The sequence below is a fragment of the Podarcis melisellensis genome, assembly GCF_964234715.1.
Source record: "Podarcis melisellensis genome assembly, chromosome: 8".
Taxonomy (NCBI): domain Eukaryota; kingdom Metazoa; phylum Chordata; class Lepidosauria; order Squamata; family Lacertidae; genus Podarcis; species Podarcis melisellensis.
The window spans coordinates 29,476,178-29,496,767 of record NC_138540.1 but is presented as its reverse complement, the minus strand read 5'-3'; the positions used below and the strand labels follow the sequence as shown (position 1 = coordinate 29,496,767).

Below are 20,590 nucleotides of genomic sequence, written 5' to 3'. Positions count from 1 at the left end.
CCTCCCCCCTATTGCTTCTTAACATAATGTGCCGTGCCCACACATGTGCTGGGTTACTAGAACTGCCTCTTGAGCTCTAGAGATTCTGGTCTGCCCCATCTTTTCAAGCAGAACATGATCAAATAGGTCAAATGGGGCAGCTCTGGTTGGACCTTGGTAGTACTGCAGGTAGGGGAATTAAATGCTTTGAAAATGAAAACTTCCCAAGGATTCCAGGGATGGGGAACCTGTGGACCTCCAAACGTTGTGGGCTGGGGCTGATGGGAGCCAGAGTCCCACAACCTCTGGGGTTGTAACCAAAGTGCGTCCCGTTGGTGTTTATTGGCATAACTCACTGCTTTCAGTGGGTCTACTCTGAGTAGAACTTAGTTGGATACAACCGTTGGAGGGCCATGATGTATGCAGAAACTCTAGTATGTCAAGGAGAAGGCCAGGTGAGAGCCCTTTCCTCTGACATTGGAGAGGTTTCTTTTTTTAACAAAGTATGCAAGCATTTAAGCATGCAATTCCCACTCCTACCCCCCACTAGAAAGATGAAATGGAACAGGCAGCCAAAAGCTGTACCCCCCCTGACCACCCAAATGGTACGAACTGGTTCCTAGGCCAATATTTATTGGCCACTGCAGTTCTCTTAGCTGTGCATTTGGAGGTGATGATGGGTCAGCGAAACTTCCTAGAAAATAGGGTGAGGAATGTACCTTTCAACGAGACAGGAAGAGGGCAGAAAGGCCTATGGTTGGCAGCCCGGCTGCCTAGTTTGTGGGGCTTAAATCTGTACATTTATTTTGTATCTGATTATGAACAAGGAACAGGCACGGCTTTCCTCGGGTGCCTTTTTGCGGCAGAGCAGCAGAGTGGGAGACAGACACATCAGACTTATGGGGGGAACATCTCCTGCAGAAACCCCACAGAATCCAGTGGGGAATCTGCAAGAGCAGCAGGAGACACAACAGAACCTAATGTGTAGAACACGCCTCGTGAGCAAATGCTTCAGGCTGAGCCTAGACTGTAAGCCACTCTGCCTAGAGAAATTCTTACGAGAACTAGGTAGGGCTTGGAGAAAGACTGGCATGGCAAATCCCACCAAATTCAGACAACCCATGTAACGTAAGAACCCACCTCCTCGTGCCTGGGCCTGCAGTGCAAAGAGAAAGTGACCCAGAAACTAGAGGATGTAAGAAGGCTTAGACAAGGCTTCCTCTTTTCCCTGCTTTTGTGCTGCAAAAGATCACAGTCAAGGGGTGAGCACCCACCAGATGGAGTTTTTGATGTGCAACTTCTCCACCTGTGTGGATAATCCCCAGGGAAGAGAGGACCAACCTATCGGAGCCAAACAATCATACAGAGACGCGATTGGCTTATAACTGTGCCACTTGGGGAAGGAGAGGAGAGTGAGGCAAGGTACTGCCACTATCTGCAAGCAGAATCTTAGAGCGAGATACGTAAAGTGCAGCCGGTTGCGGAGCCAAAAGGAAAGAAGAGATCCGCGTCATCGCTTTGCATACGTTCTGCCAGTGCTTTTATTCATGCCTCCTCGTGGGGTGGGGATCTTGCTGCCAACCGATGGGGAGCGAAGCTTCATGCCCGTCGGCCCGGATCGGTTGAGAGGTGCTCCGACAGGCCTGCCTGAAAATTTGGGGTGGGGGAGAAGAGTGTTTGAGTTTAGACAGAGATGAAAGCAGGCACCGTTGCAGGATATGCCTCATTCACAATGCACTCTCATTCATGCCTGCGGGGCTGAGTGTACAACCCCAGGTTCCCCAGGTGAGTGTGGAGATGTGTCTCCCACACAAAATATACACACATCCTTAGAGTCTCAGCTTCCCACTGCTTTTTACAAAAAGGACACCTGTAGGTGTCCGGATGCTGGAAGAAAGCCGCCTCATGCTCTGGAGAGGCAAACAGACACCACCCTGCTGCCTAAGCGTCATCTGTGTGAAACCAACAATGGAGGCCGTACCGGCAACTGGCTGCATTGGCATGCTCTTGTTCAAGGACTGGGTCCGTCTCAGGTTCATGCGGCAGCCGTCTTTGCCCATGAGGTGCACCTTCCAGGCCTATGGGGAAAGGAAGGAGGGGAGAAGGTCAAAAAGGGATCAGGTCTTTCACACAGATAATGAAATCAAGCAGGTAGGGAAGAGATGCAGCATGTAAAGTGAAGAACCTGGAAAAAAGAGCCCTGCTGGATGAAACCAAAGGGGCATCTAGCCTAGCACCCAGTCAGATGTCTCTGGGAAATGGATAGAAAGGGAGTAAGTGCAATAGCCTCCCAACACCCAGTTATTTGGGACTGCATTGTATCTAATATTGGTCAAAAGGCAGGGTCATAATGACTAGGGGTCATTGACTGCCTTAGCCTCCTCTATGAGTCAACCCCACCTTCAAAGCCAGGGCAGCTAGGGTCCATCTCTGCATCTTCTGGCAGCCAACACCACTGTCTAACTGTGCGAAAGTCGGGGTCCCTGCTTTCTGCGGCAGCTACGCTGCTCTCGTGACATCTACCTCTGGCCCACCTTGCAGGGTGGTTGGGAAGATAAAAGGGGGCCAGGAGAGAGCCACCTATGGGGAAAGGGCAGGATAAAATGGGCACAAATCAAGCAGCTGGAGCCAAATAGGAAGATGAATTCATCCTAGAGAGATGCTATAGCTGCATTGAGAGCACTTCTGTGGAGCTGCCCACTATGCTTGTTTCACACTGCTTTGCTGCTGTGCCAAGCTGCTAATACAACAAGACAGGCAAGGCGCTATGAAATTCTAGCTGGGTGAGCCGGACTTCATCTGGTCAACCAAGATTGGAGGATAACCCTTCTTGTAAGGTCAACTCTTCTTTTCCCTCTCTTTAAGCAGTGACTGGCCGAGTTAAGGGCAATGGCTCTCACCTCCTCTCCTGGCGTGAAATTCTCATGGCACAATGGACAGTGATTGGCCACTTTTTCAGGCTTGGCAGCTGGAGAGAGGAGAAAGCATAGAGATGTCATTGGAGACCGCATGACCCAATCTCATGCTGGCTTCGGCTGATGGGAGTCCAAAATGTCTGGAGGGGGTCTGGTTGGCGGAGGCCGCTGTGCCCGCTCCCTGCCAGCCCACCCAGAGCCCCGCTCTTCCTTACGGTTGCAGGCCTTTCCCTTGACATGCCGGGGCAGCTCATCCTTCGGCAGGGCTTCGCAGCAGCGCGGACACTTGTCAAAGTTGTCCTTTTTGTCGCACTCTGTCAGCAGGTGCTCCGTCAAGCTGGCAATCTCAACCACCTGGAAGGGGACCGCCCACAGTCTGAGGCAAGAGCCAAATGTTTCTCTCTCTCTCTCTTTTTAAAATTTTACTTTTAATTTTCAGATTTATACATTTCAATAATTTCACAGCCATTTTAACATTTCAAAACTTGGCTTCCTTCCCTCTCTTTCTGTAGCTCCCTAAATTTATTTTTAATATCTTCTGCATACAGTATCCAAATTAACTTAATTTGTTCATTTATTCATCTACTTTAAATATATACTCTTATGAAATTGCAGGTTATTACAATAATCCTGCCAATGTTCTCATCTGTTTACAATTTATCTGTAAATATTCAATAAACCATTTCCATTATTTTATAAGAAGTTTGTTATCTTGATTTCTTATTTTTCTGGTAAGTTTTGCCATTTCTGCATATTCCATAAGTTTTTGTATCCATTCTTCCTTTGCTGGGACTTCTACTTCTTTCCATTTTTGGGCAAGTAACATTCTTGCCGCTGTAGTAGTATACATGAATATGCTTCTATACAGTTTGGGTAGTTCTGTCCCTATAATTCCCCAAAGAGCCAAATGTTTCTTATGCCAAAGCCCTAATTGTCAGCACCTGGAATTAAGGGTGCAAGTGTGGGTAGGCAGGGACTCAGCCCTTTCACACCCCGCCACCCAATCACATCTCTGGTCTGGATGCCACCTCTTCTGCTGTTGCACAGGAGAGAGCGAGTGAGCATGGGCTGGAGTGAACCCACATTCTATGGGATGAACTCAGATACAGGATCAGAGGTTGCTCACCTTTCTGGGCCAGTAAGCACATTTTGGAGTTCCAAAACAGCTACAGGACAGGGGCATGGCATGACACAAAATGACTGCCACATCTAGGGCAGCAAAGATAGACAGGACCACAACATGCTGCACCAAAGGGGAAACATGGCTTTCTCAGATCTCTGGGCTGCTACTGCAGGGCTCACCAACACAGTCCCTGCTGTGGCACACATCCCAGGTCCCCTCAAAAATGCGCAACGTGTGTTCATGGCGGGGGCTCACCTGTTTGCAGAACTCGCACCTTGTCAGCATTGGGCAACGTTTCCAGTAGTGGAGATCCAGGCCTTCCTCTGTGAAGGATTCATCTCTTTCCCCACAGAAGATGCAGAGGCTGGAGTTGGGGAAGAGCAACGAGGGCAGAGGTCAAGGCAGAGGGATTGCAGGGCCTTCTGCACCCTGGTTTGCTTTAGAATGAGCGGCTCAGGGCATATCTACGTCTTGAATATCCCACTCTGTGATCCAAATCTCTCTTTCTACTACTGAGCTGTGTTAAGGAGGGCAATTTATGGCAAAGAACGCAAACTGAACAAGCTAATGCATTGGCAGTCGGCCTATACAAACGCAAATGACTTTTGACTAATGTACAATGAACACAGGATTTGAATTTGGGCTGCAGAATATAAAGAGGGATGCAGGGCCACCACTGGCTCTGCTGAGAAGCCAGGCTTCTCCCTCAGTCTCATCATTTGGCTGCAGCAGAGGAGGAAAGCAGGGCAATCTCACTGACACCCAGCCAAGAGTCCAGCAGCTCCCATTCCTTGAGCTTTTCCACTCTAGCTGCTCATTAGGAAGACTTGTGACTATGAACTTGCCCTCGATTTTGCTTATTCTGTTCTCCCTCCCAGCCCATTTTCATCTCATGCTGCATCCTTTTAGATTTTAAGTCTATGAGAGCAGGAACAGTAGTGATCTGCAAAGTGCTCTGGGAGCTCTTCCTGCTTGAAGTGTGGGATAAATTCTTTAATAATAATAATAAACGAACAGATCAAAAAGAGTGTTTACTCCTGAAATGGTGATCAGCGCAGGAAATAATGACAAAGTACTTTTTAAAAAATCCGGCCAAAAGATGGGTTCTGACTTATTCAACCCAATTTATCCGTTCTGGAACTAACTGCTCACTGATATTTTTCTTACTTACTTGTCAAGGTAATTTGCAACTGAGGTGTGATCATCTGGAGTGTCTGCTTTTGGAGGCTGTGGGGCTTTTTTCAAGAACTCGGCTTAAAAAGAAGGAAAGAAAGGGAAGGAGGGAAAAAGAAAAAAAAAAGAAATTAAATTAAATTAAATGAACCAGTGTTGAACTATATTTCCTGGTGAAAAAGGACACTTTGTGGGGAGGGGTTAGTGGAAGATGCATTAGGACAGCCTTTCCCAACCCAGGGTTCCCAGATGTTGTTGGACTACAATTCCCATCATCCCTGACAAACTGGGCCATGCTGGATGAGGCCGATGGGAGTCCAGGGACATCTGGAAACCCAAGGTTGCAAAAGGCTAGCTTAGGGCATCCCTGACAGCAGTGCACCTGGTGGGAGTGTGTGTGTCACATCTTCTAAGCACTGCAGAGTGCAATGTATTTTATTGCTGGGAAGAATACAACACATTCATCAGCCTTGTCCATTGAAGGCAGAAGGGCACTTGCTGGCATATGAGAGAATATGCCACGTTGGAAAAGGAGAAAGTGAAATGAGGCTCCAATGTTGCAGCAATGCCCTTCTCCCGGCTACAGAGGGCAAACAAGGCAGTATCTGTGCAAAAGGATAAAGTAAGAATAAAATAAAAGTTGCTTGTATGGAAGGCAGGAATTTCACCTGCTCCTGAGTTACCTGAGTGAAGAATTTGGATGCCCCCACCCTCTTCCTTAGAATACACCGCACAGACTACAGTAACTTGGAATTCTGTTCCATCACTTAAAATACTCTTAACATGTAACTAATGTGTATCCCCACTAAGATCTGTTTACAGAACTCATAGCTTTCTGACTTCCTCTGACCCATGGCAAACCAAGACTCAAGATGAACTGAATATGCAGTTTTACAAATACAATTTATAAAAGGCATTTATTATGAGAGGATATTGGGTTTTAAAAAATGTGCCTACCTTGAGCCTTGGACTTCTGAAAATCATTCTCTTTCTCCTGAAGAAGAAAAGTAGAATAAATTAAAAACAAAAATGTAAATGGAATCACAGTACATTCTTACACTTGTTTATACAGAAGCCAGCCTAAAGTTCAGGGAAACTTGCTCCCAGGTAAGTGCTTATGGAGGGAACCTTGATGTTGTTGGGACTCCACCTCCCATCCATCTCAGCCAGCATGGCCAGGCATGATGGGAGTTGGACTCCAGAAACATCACAGATCAGTCCCCTCTCCAGCCAAAATCCTTTTCTTTGTTCAGCAACCGAGGAATTGAAGAAGAAATCTGGTTAATAACAATGAATTAAAAGGAAGGAGAAGGAAGTGGCTGAAGCCATAGAAGAAGCCCAATGTTTGACAGTTGGCATATCTGGTAAAAGACATGTCCCTAAATGCAGAAAGCCACAGGCTCAGTCCCTGCCCTTTCCAGCCACAAAAGATATTAAATATCAAATCCCTCTGCTTGAGACCACAAAGAGCTATTGCTGTCGTGAGGCAGAGTTTGATTCAGGAATGGGTTTGCATGGAACCCTTCGCTAAAACAGAGGAAAAACCTTTGTTTCAACAGCACTTGGCACTTGACTTTCTTGGGATGTTGGGTGATTGGCAGGTGCATGGCCCTGCCAAAGTGTCATTTCTTTTGCCCACAAGGCTGATCCTGATAAGGATGGTGGCCTGTGGAGTCAAAAAGGTTCCCCACCCCAGGTCTATACCAACTGACAGTGGCTCTCCAGGGTTTCAGACGGGGGTCTTTCCCAGCCCTATTGAGGAATGACCTTCTGCATGCAATTCATTTGAGCTTCAGTTCTTCCCCAAAGTTAAAGAATGGAAACCACTGGTTAAGAAAGTTTTGGGCTGGCCTTGTCTGGCTCAGTTTAAGGAAGCATGATGTTGCTCATTCGAGGCTTCCAAAGATCTCAATGATGCAACAATCCTGGAGGAGAGAGGTTGTTATATTTTTGCATTTGAGGTGGTAGGATATTGATTTTTTAAATGTTTGATGTTTTGTTGTGTTTTTATATATGCTGTATGCCACCAACCTGCTTCCGGTAGTACCTGAGGCACCACAAAAGCAGCATGACTAGGAGGGACAGTGGTACGCATACACAGTCTGCAATGGTGGAAGAGTTATACTATTTCAAAAGGCGAGGAGAGAGAATGAAAGAAACGTTCTATGACTTCCTTCTACCCATAAGGATAAAGCAATGGAAGAGCATTTTAAGACCCTTGGTGGCCATCAGATACCTTTACAGCCTGAGCTTCCGTCTGCATGTCCTTCAGAGCTGCCAGCTGACCTTGCAACACTTTGATCTCGTCTTTCTTTTGCTTTTCAGCTTCGTCGGTAGCCGTCTTTCTCTGCGCCTGTCAAAACACACTCAGTTGAAGGTTGCTGGGTTTGGGGCCCGAGTCACCAACAACACTGGCCTGATTGTCTTCTGGAACTAGGATTCTGCGAGTTCTCAGCTTACACAGCATCAAAAAAAGAAAAGGAGGAACACTGAGCAAAGACAGGGACAATGTCTGAATGCACCTCTCTACCAACCTGTAGAATTTACTCAGTCAGAGAGCAGAGGCAGAAGCCAATGGTGACACGGCCACAAGATGAAAGCTGCTGCCTTCAAGGCTGTTTTCCAAGAGGGATTTGACAAATTCATGGAGAACAGGCTGTTTAGCTCTGAGGGAGTATACCTATGGATACCTGGCATCGCCAACAAACAGTGGGAGCAGGAGGCCTGCTTCCTCTGTGGCTTGCTACCTAGAGACATCTGGTTGGTCACTGTGGATGCTGAACCAGATGACATTTTGGTCTAATCCAGCAAGGGTCACTTCGCCTTCCTGATGTGTTGAGCCTGACACACAGGAGAACGTAACAGTTTGCTGGATCAGGCCAATGTTCTCACAGGGGCCAACCTGTAGGAAACTGGCAAGCAGGATCCTGGCACAAGAGCACTCTCCCTTCCTGTGGTTTTCAGCAACTGGCCATCATTTTCCTGCCTCGGTCAGCACAGCCCCTATGAAAACCACAAGACCTGAAAAAAGTTGCATTTCTTACCCTTATTTCTGCTTCTGTGAGTTTGCCGTCTATTTTAGCAAACCCATCAAAAAGTGTCTTGTACAGAATGTTCTTGCGTGTGTTGGCATCATCAGGAGGAAGGTAATCCAGGATGACGGCTCGGTGCTGCCGATACATATCCAGGATGATCCGGAGAGATGTTTCCCGGACCTCATATACTCGATGCTCCAGAGCTCCCGTTGCAAACTAAGGGTGAAGAAAACATGCAGTCATTTTGTGAGCCTTATGGAGGTGGTTTAAGTGTACATTCAATGTGCTGAAAAACAAACGGGGGAAAATGGGTTCTACATGTTTCCAGCGTGTTAAGAAAAAAGCTGGCTGTGCAGGGTGCACACCTCCCACCTCCAAAGAAGTTTTTCTAAGTGATTTTACTGAGAAGGAAAGAGAGTGGGGTATGAATGTATGAGCACAATTGCAGAGTTTGTGCTGCACCTAGAGCAAGTGGCTTCATTAAGAATGTAGGAAGCCATCTTAGACAGATTCAGAAACCACTGGAGGCTCAGCTCCCTACCCGCATGACGTTATCGACAGTAAAACCGGTGTTATCCGTCCCCATATCTTTCAGCAAGCGTTCCACTAATTCCACCTGGCTCATTGCAAGATGTGTAGGGGAATTTGGCTTCACAGGCTGCACCAGGTGAGCAGGTATAATCTGAAGAGGCTTCACTTCGTTACAGAGGGCCATTTCCTAGAGGGGGATGGAAAAGACACAGCACGCTCGGATCAGCGGTTAATATGCGGCCCACAAAGGCACGACTCAGCAAAACTGAGAACTGCCCTCCCAAGTCCTGCAAGATTCAGCAGCGGTTTGAGCCTTACAGGTTTTACTTCAGACCTACACAAAGAAGAGGAGTATTTTGTAGTGACATAGATACACACAGTTGTTCCATACCTGTCAGCAATCACGCCACAGCATTCTGCACTAACTTGCAGCTTCCAGATCATGCGCAAGTGAAGCCCCCCAGAGAGCACATTGCAGTAATGTAGTTGAAATGATCAATGCATGAACCTTGAATGTCATGTGTTCAGGCAAACACTTGCATGCAGCTGCAAGTCTTTGTGTATTGACTAGACTGACCTGGATGAAGTTGGCAGCCGCTACACGAAGGCGGGCAGAGGAGTCCCCCGTCCTGGAGAGAAGGTTGGGGAAGGTTCTTTCCACGCAGTAAGTGGTCTCTTGCTTCCCAAGTTTATGCTTGGGGATGTACTGCGTGATGATCATCTTTAGGAGCTTTAAGGAAGCTTGAAAAACCTACCAGAAGGAAACCATCAAGGTGGTTAAAACAGGAACTGTGGTCAAGAGGGAGAGAAATTTCGATTGCATGGGGCTGCTGCGTGTGGAAACCTTTAAAACCATCTGAAACTGGGAGTCACTGAACCCCGCCGCTGAGTTCCCACACATTCTCATTTAGAAGATATAGAGGAGAGCATTCACAGGGATGTTAGACCCGACCCCCCCGATATTGCTCACCGAGGAGACTATGTCTTTTATGGCTCTCACTATGAGGAAGATGGCGCCCCGAAGGAGGTTCTTCAGGTCATCCTTTGGCGTGCTTGTGGATACTTCCGTCATCTTTTTGTATATGGCGAGCAACGAGTCTTCGCGGTAGGACCATGTCTTGGAATAGGCCCCTGCAACCTGGCAAAAGGGGAATGTTCAGGAGCTGGAACAGCCCAGATCTGCACAAAAGCCGACACCTGTCATTCTTTCATCAGGAAGAGCCTGGCCAGTACTGCTGCAGGGGAGAGACGGCTGGAGCCACCAGGGGCAAGTGATTCCACCTGCCTTGCCCCACTCCCCTTTAAAGGAGGCGCTGCTGTTTAAGTTCTTATTCTTGCTCTCCACTAATGTTTTTTTTTGGAATTACTCTGTTGCCTTTATGGCAGGAAAATGAACACATGTTAACACTTCTGAAATGTTACGATTTAGTTTGATTTTTATGGTATTGCGCTATATTTTGACTGGTAGGTTTGCATTTGCATTTATATTGCTTGTGAGCTCTCTTGGGATGTTTTTCTCGGCCGAAAGGCAGCATATAAATAAATAAATATCACACGCTGGCGTGGCTGAGGAACAAAACCCAGGATGAGTTTATGCAGCTAGGAGCAGGGTTGGCTCTCAGTGCCACCCCCCCTCCCAGGTTACCTGTACAGGGCTGGAAAGAGCCCCAGAAGCCAGACCAAGAGGCCTGAGTAGCTGATTTTGGCTGAAATAGAAACAATTTTCAATTCAATTTTCTTGAATTGCACCACTCATCCAGGGCTCCATCCTGCAACGTGCAAGGGTACTCTTTGTACATGAAAGTAATGAGCTTGCCCTGCCATTACTAAGCTACGTTTACGAGGTCTTTACCAGGCCTTCCCCAAACACTTCAATGGCTGAGCTGGCCTCCCTCAGAGCTTTCTCGGTCAGCGGCTCTGGCTCTCCGACGACACCACTTCTCGGGGTGTCCCCAGGGTCCTCCTCGTTCATCTCAGGGTCCAAGTAGGGAAAGCCTTCCTCCTGCTGCTTACGAATAGTTGGGAGGGGCCTCTCATCGTAAGGCAAGAATTCAACCTAGGAGAGAGAGAGAGAGAGAGAGAGAGAGAGAGAGAGAGAGAGAGAGGGGACTGTTTTTTAAAAAGTACTAGCTCAATACTGTATACACTGACAGGCAGCAGCTCTCCAGTCTTTTAGGCAGGGGACATTCCAAGCCCTACTTGATGCCATTGAGGACTGAACCTGGGGCATTCTGCATGCAGAGCAGATGCTCCGTCACTCAGCTATAGCCCTTCACTTGCTTCACTAGCCATGGGAGAACTAGTACAAAAATGGTGTTCTGCTCCAACACCCCCTTGCAAAGAAATGTTGGAAAATTGGGTCCAATTCAGGAAACAGGATAAGGGGTTCACATGGGGTTAAGACAGATAGAGTGAGGGACCTCCAGCTTCCCAGACTTTCCCTGTATCTTCATCTCTATGCTGGCTTCTCTATTGCTTCATTATTTGAACTCATACATCTTAGGTTGTTTCATGTTTTGCAACTTCCTCCTCACCCTGTTCTCTCAGACCTCAAGACGAGAAGTCACTTAGACCTATCCTCAAAGGACCAAGCATGGCTGCCTTTGCCTTCTCTAGGACGATAAACTTTTCTACCCAAGCTATGTACTTCCTACAATTCCTTTGTTATTTTTCTGACTCTGAAGGCATCGCTGCACCTCAATTGAGAAGCATTCAGCAGCCCAAAGGAATCCCCAGCCTTAGATGGTTTACAGAAACTGCAACCAATGAGCCCAGCTGAACTGAAAGCAGGCACAATTGCTCTCTGCCCTCAGAACAAAGCAGGAAGACAAAAAAGAGGCCACAGAAATATCCAGTGTCAGCTGTGTGCAGAAGGGCGTTAATCTGCAGGACACAGGGAAAACTATGCTTACGTTGATCTTTGGAAAAGCCTCAGTGGAGATGGGGGCCTGGGCGGCGGGAGGAGAGATGGCCTGAGCTGCAACGGGCTCTGGAGAAGGAGCTTCTGGTGGCTTTTCAGGAGGCGGTGGCTCAGGACTCTCTGCTTCGGTTTTGTCCCACCGGGGTGAAAGCAGAGGCCTTTTCTGCTGGGGAGAAGTGGTGGGATAAGCCACAGGTTCCAGAGGCAAGTCAGGAGGCCGCCGGATCTGAGAGAACGAGAGAGAGAAGAAAAGTGCATCAAGAGAGATTTTGCCATGCAGTAATTGTGGGAGACTCTTCCAGTTGTCCTGGGACGACAACTCACCCCATCATTCCTGGCCACTGGTCATAGGAGCTGGGAGTCCAACAGTATCGGGGGCATCCCTGTTATACTGCTTCCCAACATACAGTAAAGCTTTGCTGCAATGGGAGCTAACTTCAGTGACGGCTCCTCTAAACCCTAATCCCAAACCTCCCTCAATACTTCTGAACTGCACGACAGGAAGAGCTGGGCAAGGTCAATCTCGTCCCTGTCTCGTCCTGCCAGGGACGTTGCTCACCAACAGATCTGGGTCGAGGAGATTGTGCAGCTCCAGCTGCTGGTACACTTTGAGGCGGTATTCCTCCATCTGCTGCTTCTTCTGCTTGGCGAGGTCATAGTCCTCCCGCTCAACGGCGCAGCGCTTCTCCACTTCGTAGCGGCCCAGCCGCTCGCCAACCTGGAAGAAGGGGGAGTTCAGAGGTCACTGCTGGAGCCTGGAATGGAACAATGGGCTTGCACATTCTCTGCAATGGGCACAGCTTATCCCAAAGCCGAGAAGAGACAAGGAAGTTGCAGAACCTTCTTCTCTTACTGTCATGCTGGTGTTAAGAGAGAGCTGGCGGGCTCTTTTGTAGTCTCCTTCAGATACATCTTCTTGGTTCCTCCATGCTTGAAAAAAGAGTCAGCTCCCTAAACAGAAATAATATCCTTCTCTCCTAGATTTTATATTTCAGATCTTTAGAGAGAAAAGAAGGAAAGGTCCCAATCTTGAAAATCCTTTCGGAGGAATGTTCTTGAACTCCAGGTTGCATCCTGCATTAAGTCAGAGTAGACTTGCTGGAATGAATGGATATCACAAACTTAGGTCCGTTAGTTTCAAGGGGTCTTCTATGAGTAGACTAATGAAGACCCCTTGAAACTAATGGACCTAAGTTGGTCAAATCCATTCATTCCAACAGGTCTACTCTGACTTAATGCAACTCTGTTTCTTGGCCCACCTTCCAAGGAGGCTGAAACTCCTAACACAGGAAGGTTCTGGAGGATAGTTGCCTCTTCACCCCTCCTGCATAAACTCTACAGGTGAAGGAAAAAACTCTTTTTTAAAGAGGAAGAAATGAATGTGGAGGGCCTGAGGGGGAAAGGGCTCTTGTTTGGCTGTTGCATTTATTAGTTTATGGGGGCTGTGCCTAAACAAGGACGGCAAAGAGCCCAGTGGAACTAACTTATTTTTGGCAGAGGTGAGGAACCTTTGGTTCCTCCAGAGGTTGTTGGGCTCCAACTGCCATCAGCCTTGGTCAGCATGGCCAATGGTCAGGGTTGAGGACGGGAGTTGTGTGACAACATCTGCAGGGCCACTGGTGATCTTTATCAGGTGCAGGCTGTGCAATCCTTGGCGAGCAGGGAAATGTGTGTGATTACGAGTAACCGCTGACACTCCGCAAAAACCTCTGCTGCAAATAATAAAATCAGTTGGCTGTGTGTGGCCCTTCCCTACCGTGCTCTGGCCCTACCTTCTGCAGGTCTGCAATAGCTTGCTTGAGTTTCTTGGCATGGTCGTAATGCTCCTGGCGTACCGCTTCGTGCTTTTTCTCATCCAACTTGCGGATGATCTGCGCCACCTCTGGATCTTGGTACATGTCAAAAGCCAGGTCATCCAGTGGTGAAATCAAATCTGGCTTCCTGGGAAGGAGAGGGATAACAGGGACTTAGGGGAGCTGTTTAAGACACGGGATTTTATTTTATTTTTTTCATTTGCAAGGGGATGGGGGAAATGAAACTCTGGCTGACAGCTAGGACACAATGTAAGGCAGCTTCCTATGACAGGGGCTCTCCCAGGATTCAGGCAATAAGTTTCTTCCAGCCCTACCTGGAGTTGATGGGTTATTATTTATATATTTTAAAATGTATTTATGTACTGTTAAATCATAAAAAATATCTAAGTGGTTTAAAACATTAAAACGATTAAAACCAAACAATAAAATCATTTTTAAAAGCTAAGAACAACTTAAAAGCAAAAAGAAGTTTTTAAAAAACAAGCATCAATAAACCATCGTGAAGGATGAAGTCTTTTTTGTCTGAAGAGTCCTGGTAGAATAGAAAAGCTTTCAACTTGAACTTGGGACCTTCTGCTGTACTACTGAGCTGTGGCTCTTCCTCATCCTTACCCGGTGTATGTTCCGTCCAAGGCCGAGTCATCTGGGTTGTTCCCAAGGTAATGGTCGATCAGCTTCTCTCTAGAAGACTTCAGAAAGATAAAAGTCAGGGGGCATCCCACAAATCACAATCAATCCTACATCTAGGAATGGCAAGTGGTACCCTTCTAACGATATATCATTATAATAGACCCTATATACATATATTCTATTAATCTTTACTTGTTTTTTTAATTATTGCTTGTCCCCTATGTTTTTAGCTATTTCTACTTCAGCTGTAAGCTGCCTTGAATCCCCGTGCATAGGCTCTCTCTCCTTTGCTTCCATTACATGAATAACGAGAGGAGGAACCTATCAGGTTGCGATTCCCAGCAACCAATCCTGATCTGAGGAGTGCCACAGTTTTGCTCCTTGTCTGAACCAGCAGACTGCAGCTTGCACCCGCCCTCTAAAAACCAGGACTGGAAACCAAACCCTGGCTTGGCATTACGACTGAACCACCCCTCTAACCAAAGGTAAAAGTGTTCCAGGCTCATTACTTCATACACTCACATGATTAGTGTCATTGCTGGCATCTGCAGGCTCTCCAATGATATTTATTGCTACAAGAGCAACCTAGAAAAGAAAGGAAAAGAAAAAATGGGAAGGCTTCTTTCTACGCCTTTTAAAAGAAGTGAAATTCTGCAGCAGGGAAAGCTCAGTGCTGTGACATAAATAGTCAATGCAACTTGGGCCTATTTCTGCTATTTTTACCTATTCTGCACATTTTTGTCTGGTTTTGCAATAGGGCAAAGAGCCCCGCCCCCAGAAGATAGCAATCTGGTTTAAATGGCTCAGCTCTACCTACACAGGCTGGCAGTAGGGGGTCTTTTCTAGCCCTATCTGGAAATATTGGTGACTTGAAAATGGGACCTTCTGCATGGAAAGCAGATGCTCCACTGCTGAGCTACAGTGCCATCTCCACCCCCAACCTCTTGAAAACTTATTCATCCAACCCCTGGGTCCTAAGATTCCTTTAGGACAGGGCTGGGGAAACTGTGGAATGACAGGTGCTGGATAATAATCACTGGCCGCAACCTCAGAATCTCTGGATCGAGCACACTGCATTTCCAGCACCCTTGATTCTGAGACGCAAGGGTGCTGGAGATGTAGAAATGCCTTCTTTCATTCTTCCTCGTACTATTAGAATTCCCAAAGCGTTTTCAGTTTTTGTTCCCCGTCAGCTAAAAGCCATTTCTTTCTCCCTCAGTGCATTCTCCAGTGTATTGACATGATGTTATTACAGTTCCTTTCTCATCTTTTTGCAAAGCTTACATCCAAGGCTGTCAACAATAGAACTGTACACGATAAAAGCATACGCCCCGCTGGTGAGAGTTAATCTAGACAAAAGAGAGGTTGAGTGCTATTGTGTGTTTTATTTACTGTCATACCTCGGGTTACAGATGCTTCGGGTTGCGTGATTTCGGGCTGCGCACCACACCGAACCCGAAAGTACTGGAACAGGTTACTTCCGGGTCTCAGTGCTTGCGCATGCCCAGAAGCGCTAAATCACGCTTTGCGCATAAGCGCCAAATCATGACCCGTGCATGCGCAGACGCGCCGCTGCGGATTGCAAATGCTGCGGGTTGCGAATGTGCTTCCCGCACTGATCACATTCGCAATCCGAGCGTCCACTGTATTGCCATGGATTTGAATAGCAAAATAGCACCATCATGCTTTTTCATAATGACGACACTGAACTCCTAAAATCTGAAGAGAAGTCCTGTGAAAGTCTGGCTGCCAGTATTTTAAAACCTAGTTCTGCAAAAGTTGCCATCTCAGGTGTTGTGACCTCATGAGATCCTCCACATTGAAGACCTCATCACAGATTTTGGAGTGGGCAACAGGCAGGTGGGGTTTCCCATGCAATCCTGTGGATGTTTACTCAAAAATAAACCCCACTGTATTTAGTGGGGTTTACTTCCAGGTAAGTGTGCAAGGCAGTGCACTTTTAGTCAGACAACACTCAATGGGTCAAGCATATCTTGCTGAAAAGAGGTTGGGTGGAGGTCTTGTATGAGGGCAAGCATTAGCCACGAGAGCTGTGCAGAAAAGCTGGGATCTGCAAACAAAACAGCAACTGGCCCCCAAACCGAGAAATAGAAACCTCACAGCTGCTTCAAAAGCTGTGCCTTCCTTGGGTGGAGATTCATTTTTCAGAAAGACGAGTAAAACATGAAGTACCCCCTCGGCCTTTTGGTTCATTTTACCTGACTGTACAGGTTGTACCTATTGACATAGTTTTTATGGAACGTCAACTTTAGGTATTGGCCAACAGCATCTACGTAGACGGATTTCAGTTCTCGCGCCTTGTAGCCAGTTTTCTCATTATTTGAGAGAGACACGTAACTGCAAGGGGTGGGTGGAGAGAAAAAAACACAATATTATACGCAATCACATTTCAAGCATCAAGGACAGTCATTCTGGTACTGACATGTTCATTGTGCACCCCAAAATCAAAACACGGCGAGTCCAAGACTTTATTCTCCGAAAAAAGGCGTGCCTGAAATTAACAGCAGTAGAAAACAAACTTGCTCCGTATGGTACAGCCCTTCTAGAAAGGCTTCTTATCCTGAATCCAGATGGTCCCCCCTGACATCTGCCCTGTGATCAGAACCCTAAACCAAGAGTGAAGAAAATGGAACTAACTTGTGTGAGCTTGTGTGTGCTTCCACGGGGTTACTTGGGCTGTGCAAGAAACACTGATCCCCTGAATGGATATGGCTTATTGGAAAACCCTGTAAGAATCCACGCAGTTTCCCAGCTGCGTCTGCTCAGTAGAAGCTCACCAACTCCTCTACCTTAAGAAACAACTTGCTTGCCCCAAGCAAATGAGGAACTGAGCCCTGGCTCATCTTGCAGAGAGGGGAGACTTACCCTAGCCTTCGGAACCTCTCTGATTTGTATGGTGCAAAATATTCAGGCAGGTTCTCGCTGATGTAGAATTCAATCTTGCTAGAAATCATGTACTGGTGAGCCAGCAACTGCAGTTTTCGAATCCTACATCGCTCCACCATCTGAAGGACGATTTCTTGGGGATACTGGCAGAGCCTGGAATGAAAGAAACATCCCAAGTGCTTCAGCACCCCAAGCCAAAGTTCTTATGTTCCTGGCTCCTAAATAATCATTCCCTTCCCCCCATGCAGTTCAACTGTGATGGACAGAAACTACGCTCTTAAAATCAAAGGCGAGGGCCTCAGGATTCTAGCAAGGCGCCATTCAGAGGTGCCAGGGAAACCGCATGCAACCCACAAGCCTGACAACGCTAAACCTGGCAAAGTGCTTCCTAAAATTTCTGTCACTTACAGTACCTTGGTGACCTCCAGCCATTGATGGTTGGGGCGTGGACCATCAGTTCTTTCGCACTGAAGCCATCCTCATGCCCGGATGAACTTACAACAATAAACCCAATCTTGTGCGGCATCCTGCCCTCTTGAACTAACTGGGAAAAAAGAAAGATGCTTTATAATTATAAGTATTTTTGCATGGCATGGAGAAAGTGGTTAGATTCCCCCGCCCTCCTTCTCCTGTAGCACTAGAACTCAGGAGCATCCAATGAAGCTGAATGCTGGAAAATTCAGGTCAGATCAAAGAAAAGTTATTCACACATCGCGTAGTTACAAACTACGGAGCTCGCTTCCACAGGAGGCAGAGGTAGCCACTGACTTGTGGGTGGATTTAAAATAGAAGATAAAACTTACAGAAGATAAGTCTACGAAATATTATAAATGGCTACTAGCTCAGCTCTTTGCTGTCACTGTCAGAGGCACCATGCCTCTGAACCCTAGCTGCTAGAAATCATAGGAGAGTGCTCTTGTGCTTGGTCCTGCTTGCAGGTTTCTTACAGGCATCTGTGAGATCAGCAGGCTCTTCTTATTTTCTTAAAAACAATTCAACATTCTTTTAGGGTAATACATGCAAAATTATGGATTTTTAACCATTGAAGTTTGAGATTATATGCTGCAAGTTAAGAATGCAAGAAAACCACTGCCAGATGAGACCAAAGGTCCACATGGTCAAGCACTTTGGTCAACCAGTTGCCTCTCAGAATCCCAGCAGCACAAGACAAGCTTGCAGGCTATCAGGAAGCATCAGGTTAGCCAATTTGGGGTGTGGACGCTGAGTTAGAAGAGCCTTTGCTCTGACTCGGCAAGGTTCGTCTTACATTCTTATGAATGTTTAGATAAACTAATAAAGGATAAAGCATAGTCAACTGACCCTCAAAGCCAGATCTTATGGGTAGACAGTTCCATAGGCTAACAATGTAAAGCTTGAATATGTTTTAAAAGAAAAAGTTCCTCAAGGGTACAAAACGTGGCTTCTGGATTTCCAGATTGATTGGAAATAACTTGCTATGGAGCACAGATGATAAACATCTGTGACCTCCCCCAGATATTGTTCCATCACTTTGGTCATGCTGACTGCTGGGAGTCCAACAGCATCTGGGGAGCCATAGGCTCTTATATGACTTGCCCACCCATTATATGAGTATCGTAAGTTCTTAATCGCTGTCGCACCTGTGAGCTGCATTTTGCATTTCTGGGAGGCAAATAATGTTAAAACATGCCAGGAAGGCATAAACCATGAGGCAGTGTGGCGTAGTGGCCAGAGTGTCGGACTAGGACTTGGGAGAGACCAGGATTCAAATCTCCACCCTTGGCCATGAAGCTCCCAGGGTAACCTTGGTGAGGAAGGAGGCAGTTGCTGCCTCTCAGCCTAACCCACCTCACAAGGCTGCTGTGGGGTTAGCAGGGGGGAAAGGAGACCCATAAGCCCGGGTTCAAATCCCCACTCATTCACTGGCTGTGCATGAAGCTCCCTGGAAGTTGCTCTGGACACTTAGCCACTGCCTCTCAGCCTAGCCTACCTCGCAGGGTTGATGTGGGGACCAAATGAGGGGGGGGGGAACCTTGAGCTCCTTGGAGGGGGAAAATGTGGGATATAAATGCAATGAAATAAATATATAAATGCCCACCCACATTTCACCCCCAACCCTCTATTATTTTCGCCTCGCACCCCCCCCACCTAAGGATGAGGGAGGGGCCGACACCTTCCTCCCCCTCCCCAAAAGGGAGGGGCTCCTAAGGGGAGCAGGAGGCGCGGCCTTCCCTCCCCGCCCCTCTTCGCTTTGTCTCTTTCTTTCTTTCTCTCTCTCTCTTCCATTCTTCCTACCTACTTTATTCCGGCTCCATCACTAGGGCCACTGCTCTCCTAGCAACCACTTGGACGCTACTGCGCAGGCGCGAGCCGAGCGGCGGGGCGGAGACTAAAAAGAGATCACGGCTATCCGAGGAAGCCGACGCGCCAAACGGAAGTTCCGGTGAAAAACAATGGCACGCGGCCATTGGGCTCGCCAGCAAGCGCGGTCTCGCTGTCTTTCGCGCGGCGGCGCTCTGCCCTTTCGCCTCTTTACTGCTTCGCACCCTTTCCGCCCCTGCGCTGTTAGGTAGAGGAAGGTGCTGCGGGAATATAGAAATAATAATAATAAACAAATCAGTTATGGTAATGTAATTTTATTTATTTAGAACCATTTATATCCCGCTATTTATTTTTTAATCAAATTTCTAAGGGTGTACACAGTCTAACAATCAACACACGCACACATTCACACATACACGAAAGGCTTCAGTTTTGGAGACAATCCTTGCTTCAGAGCAAGGACTCAGTATACATTGTATACTAATCTAGCAGAAGTCCGCCCCCACCTTTTGCTGGAGGGGAAGGAATGGGGAGAAATCAAGCCCCAAATACTACGTAAGGAAAGAAACATTTTCAGTGGCAGCAAATTTTAATAATAATAATTATTTTTATTAATACCCCGCCCTCCCCAGCCAAGGCCGGGCTCAGAGCGGCTTACAAGCAAGAATAAAAACAAGTTGAATGATTGCAACTTAAAAACAAAATTAAAATACAACATTAAAATAGAAACCAACTATCGATATCAAATTCATAGGGACCTGAGTTATTAGCTGTCTGCTCTTAAACCTGCTCATTTTTTTTACATGTTTCTCAAGCAGCAGCAATGATATTCTTTGAGACATTTTAAGTGCAAAGCATGTTCTAGGGCTTTGGTATGGGTGTTCGTTGTCAACATAGGAACAACAAAAAAAGAGCCAGTGGCCCCTCTTGTCCAGCACTTGTCTTCACAGGGGCCAACTCCCATCTGATGTTGACACTTGACCTTTATAGCAGCCCCCCCTCCCCGCCGCTTTGCCCTCTAGGGATGAATGATACTCATACACTGGACATTCAAAGCATTACTTCTCAGGCTGATCTAACTCACGGGGTTGTTGTGTGAACAAATGAGGGACCTACAATAAATATTTTCTGACTTTGGGATGAAGCAATTCATAAGAAGCATCCATAACTCAGCCCGCGCATTGCATTTAAAAGGTCCGACAAAGTATACTTGGCAGTACGACTCTACTATTTTCTATCTCTATGACCAGCTGGGGGCGGAG

The 20,590-nt window shown here is 47.0% G+C and overlaps 1 protein-coding gene across 2 annotated transcripts; it reads right to left on the bottom strand.

Annotated features, from left to right (window-relative positions):
- Positions 1–848: 848 nt before the first annotated feature.
- On the bottom strand, positions 849–19,460 carry CEP104 (centrosomal protein 104). 2 transcript variants are annotated; one of them, XM_081923543.1, is made up of 22 exons: positions 19,306–19,460; positions 17,441–17,571; positions 17,007–17,180; positions 16,340–16,478; positions 14,643–14,705; positions 14,103–14,179; positions 13,449–13,617; positions 12,236–12,394; positions 11,669–11,902; positions 10,609–10,812; positions 9,727–9,894; positions 9,334–9,507; positions 8,767–8,943; positions 8,235–8,441; positions 7,427–7,543; positions 6,148–6,184; positions 5,189–5,270; positions 4,273–4,381; positions 3,110–3,248; positions 2,880–2,947; positions 1,961–2,057; positions 849–1,626 (listed from the first exon to the last, which is right to left on the bottom strand). In XM_081923543.1, the coding sequence occupies exons 2-22, from the start codon at positions 17,551–17,553 to the stop codon at positions 1,490–1,492; spliced, it is 2,844 nt and encodes a 947-aa protein (XP_081779669.1). In that variant the 5' UTR covers positions 17,554–17,571; positions 19,306–19,460; the 3' UTR covers positions 849–1,489. The 2 variants fall into 2 exon arrangements, with proteins under 2 accessions (XP_081779669.1, XP_081779668.1); XM_081923542.1 differs by having other exon boundaries at positions 19,302–19,457.
- Between the last annotated feature and the right edge of the window lie 1,130 nt (positions 19,461–20,590).

What these genes read in the sequence shown, in the direction of transcription:
- CEP104 (XM_081923543.1), bottom strand. Translation starts at nt 17,553, where the DNA reads ATGCCGCACAAGATTGGGTTTATTGTTGTAAGTTCATCCGGGCATGAG. An exon ending in TTGGACGGAACATACACCGG is followed by an intron (nt 13,618 to 14,102) that starts GTAAGGATGAGG and finishes TCTCCTTCCCAG; the next exon opens with GAAGCCAGATTTGATTTCAC. An exon ending in CTGTCGATAACGTCATGCGG is followed by an intron (nt 8,442 to 8,766) that starts GTAGGGAGCTGA and finishes CTTCACCCTTAG; the next exon opens with TTTGCAACGGGAGCTCTGGA.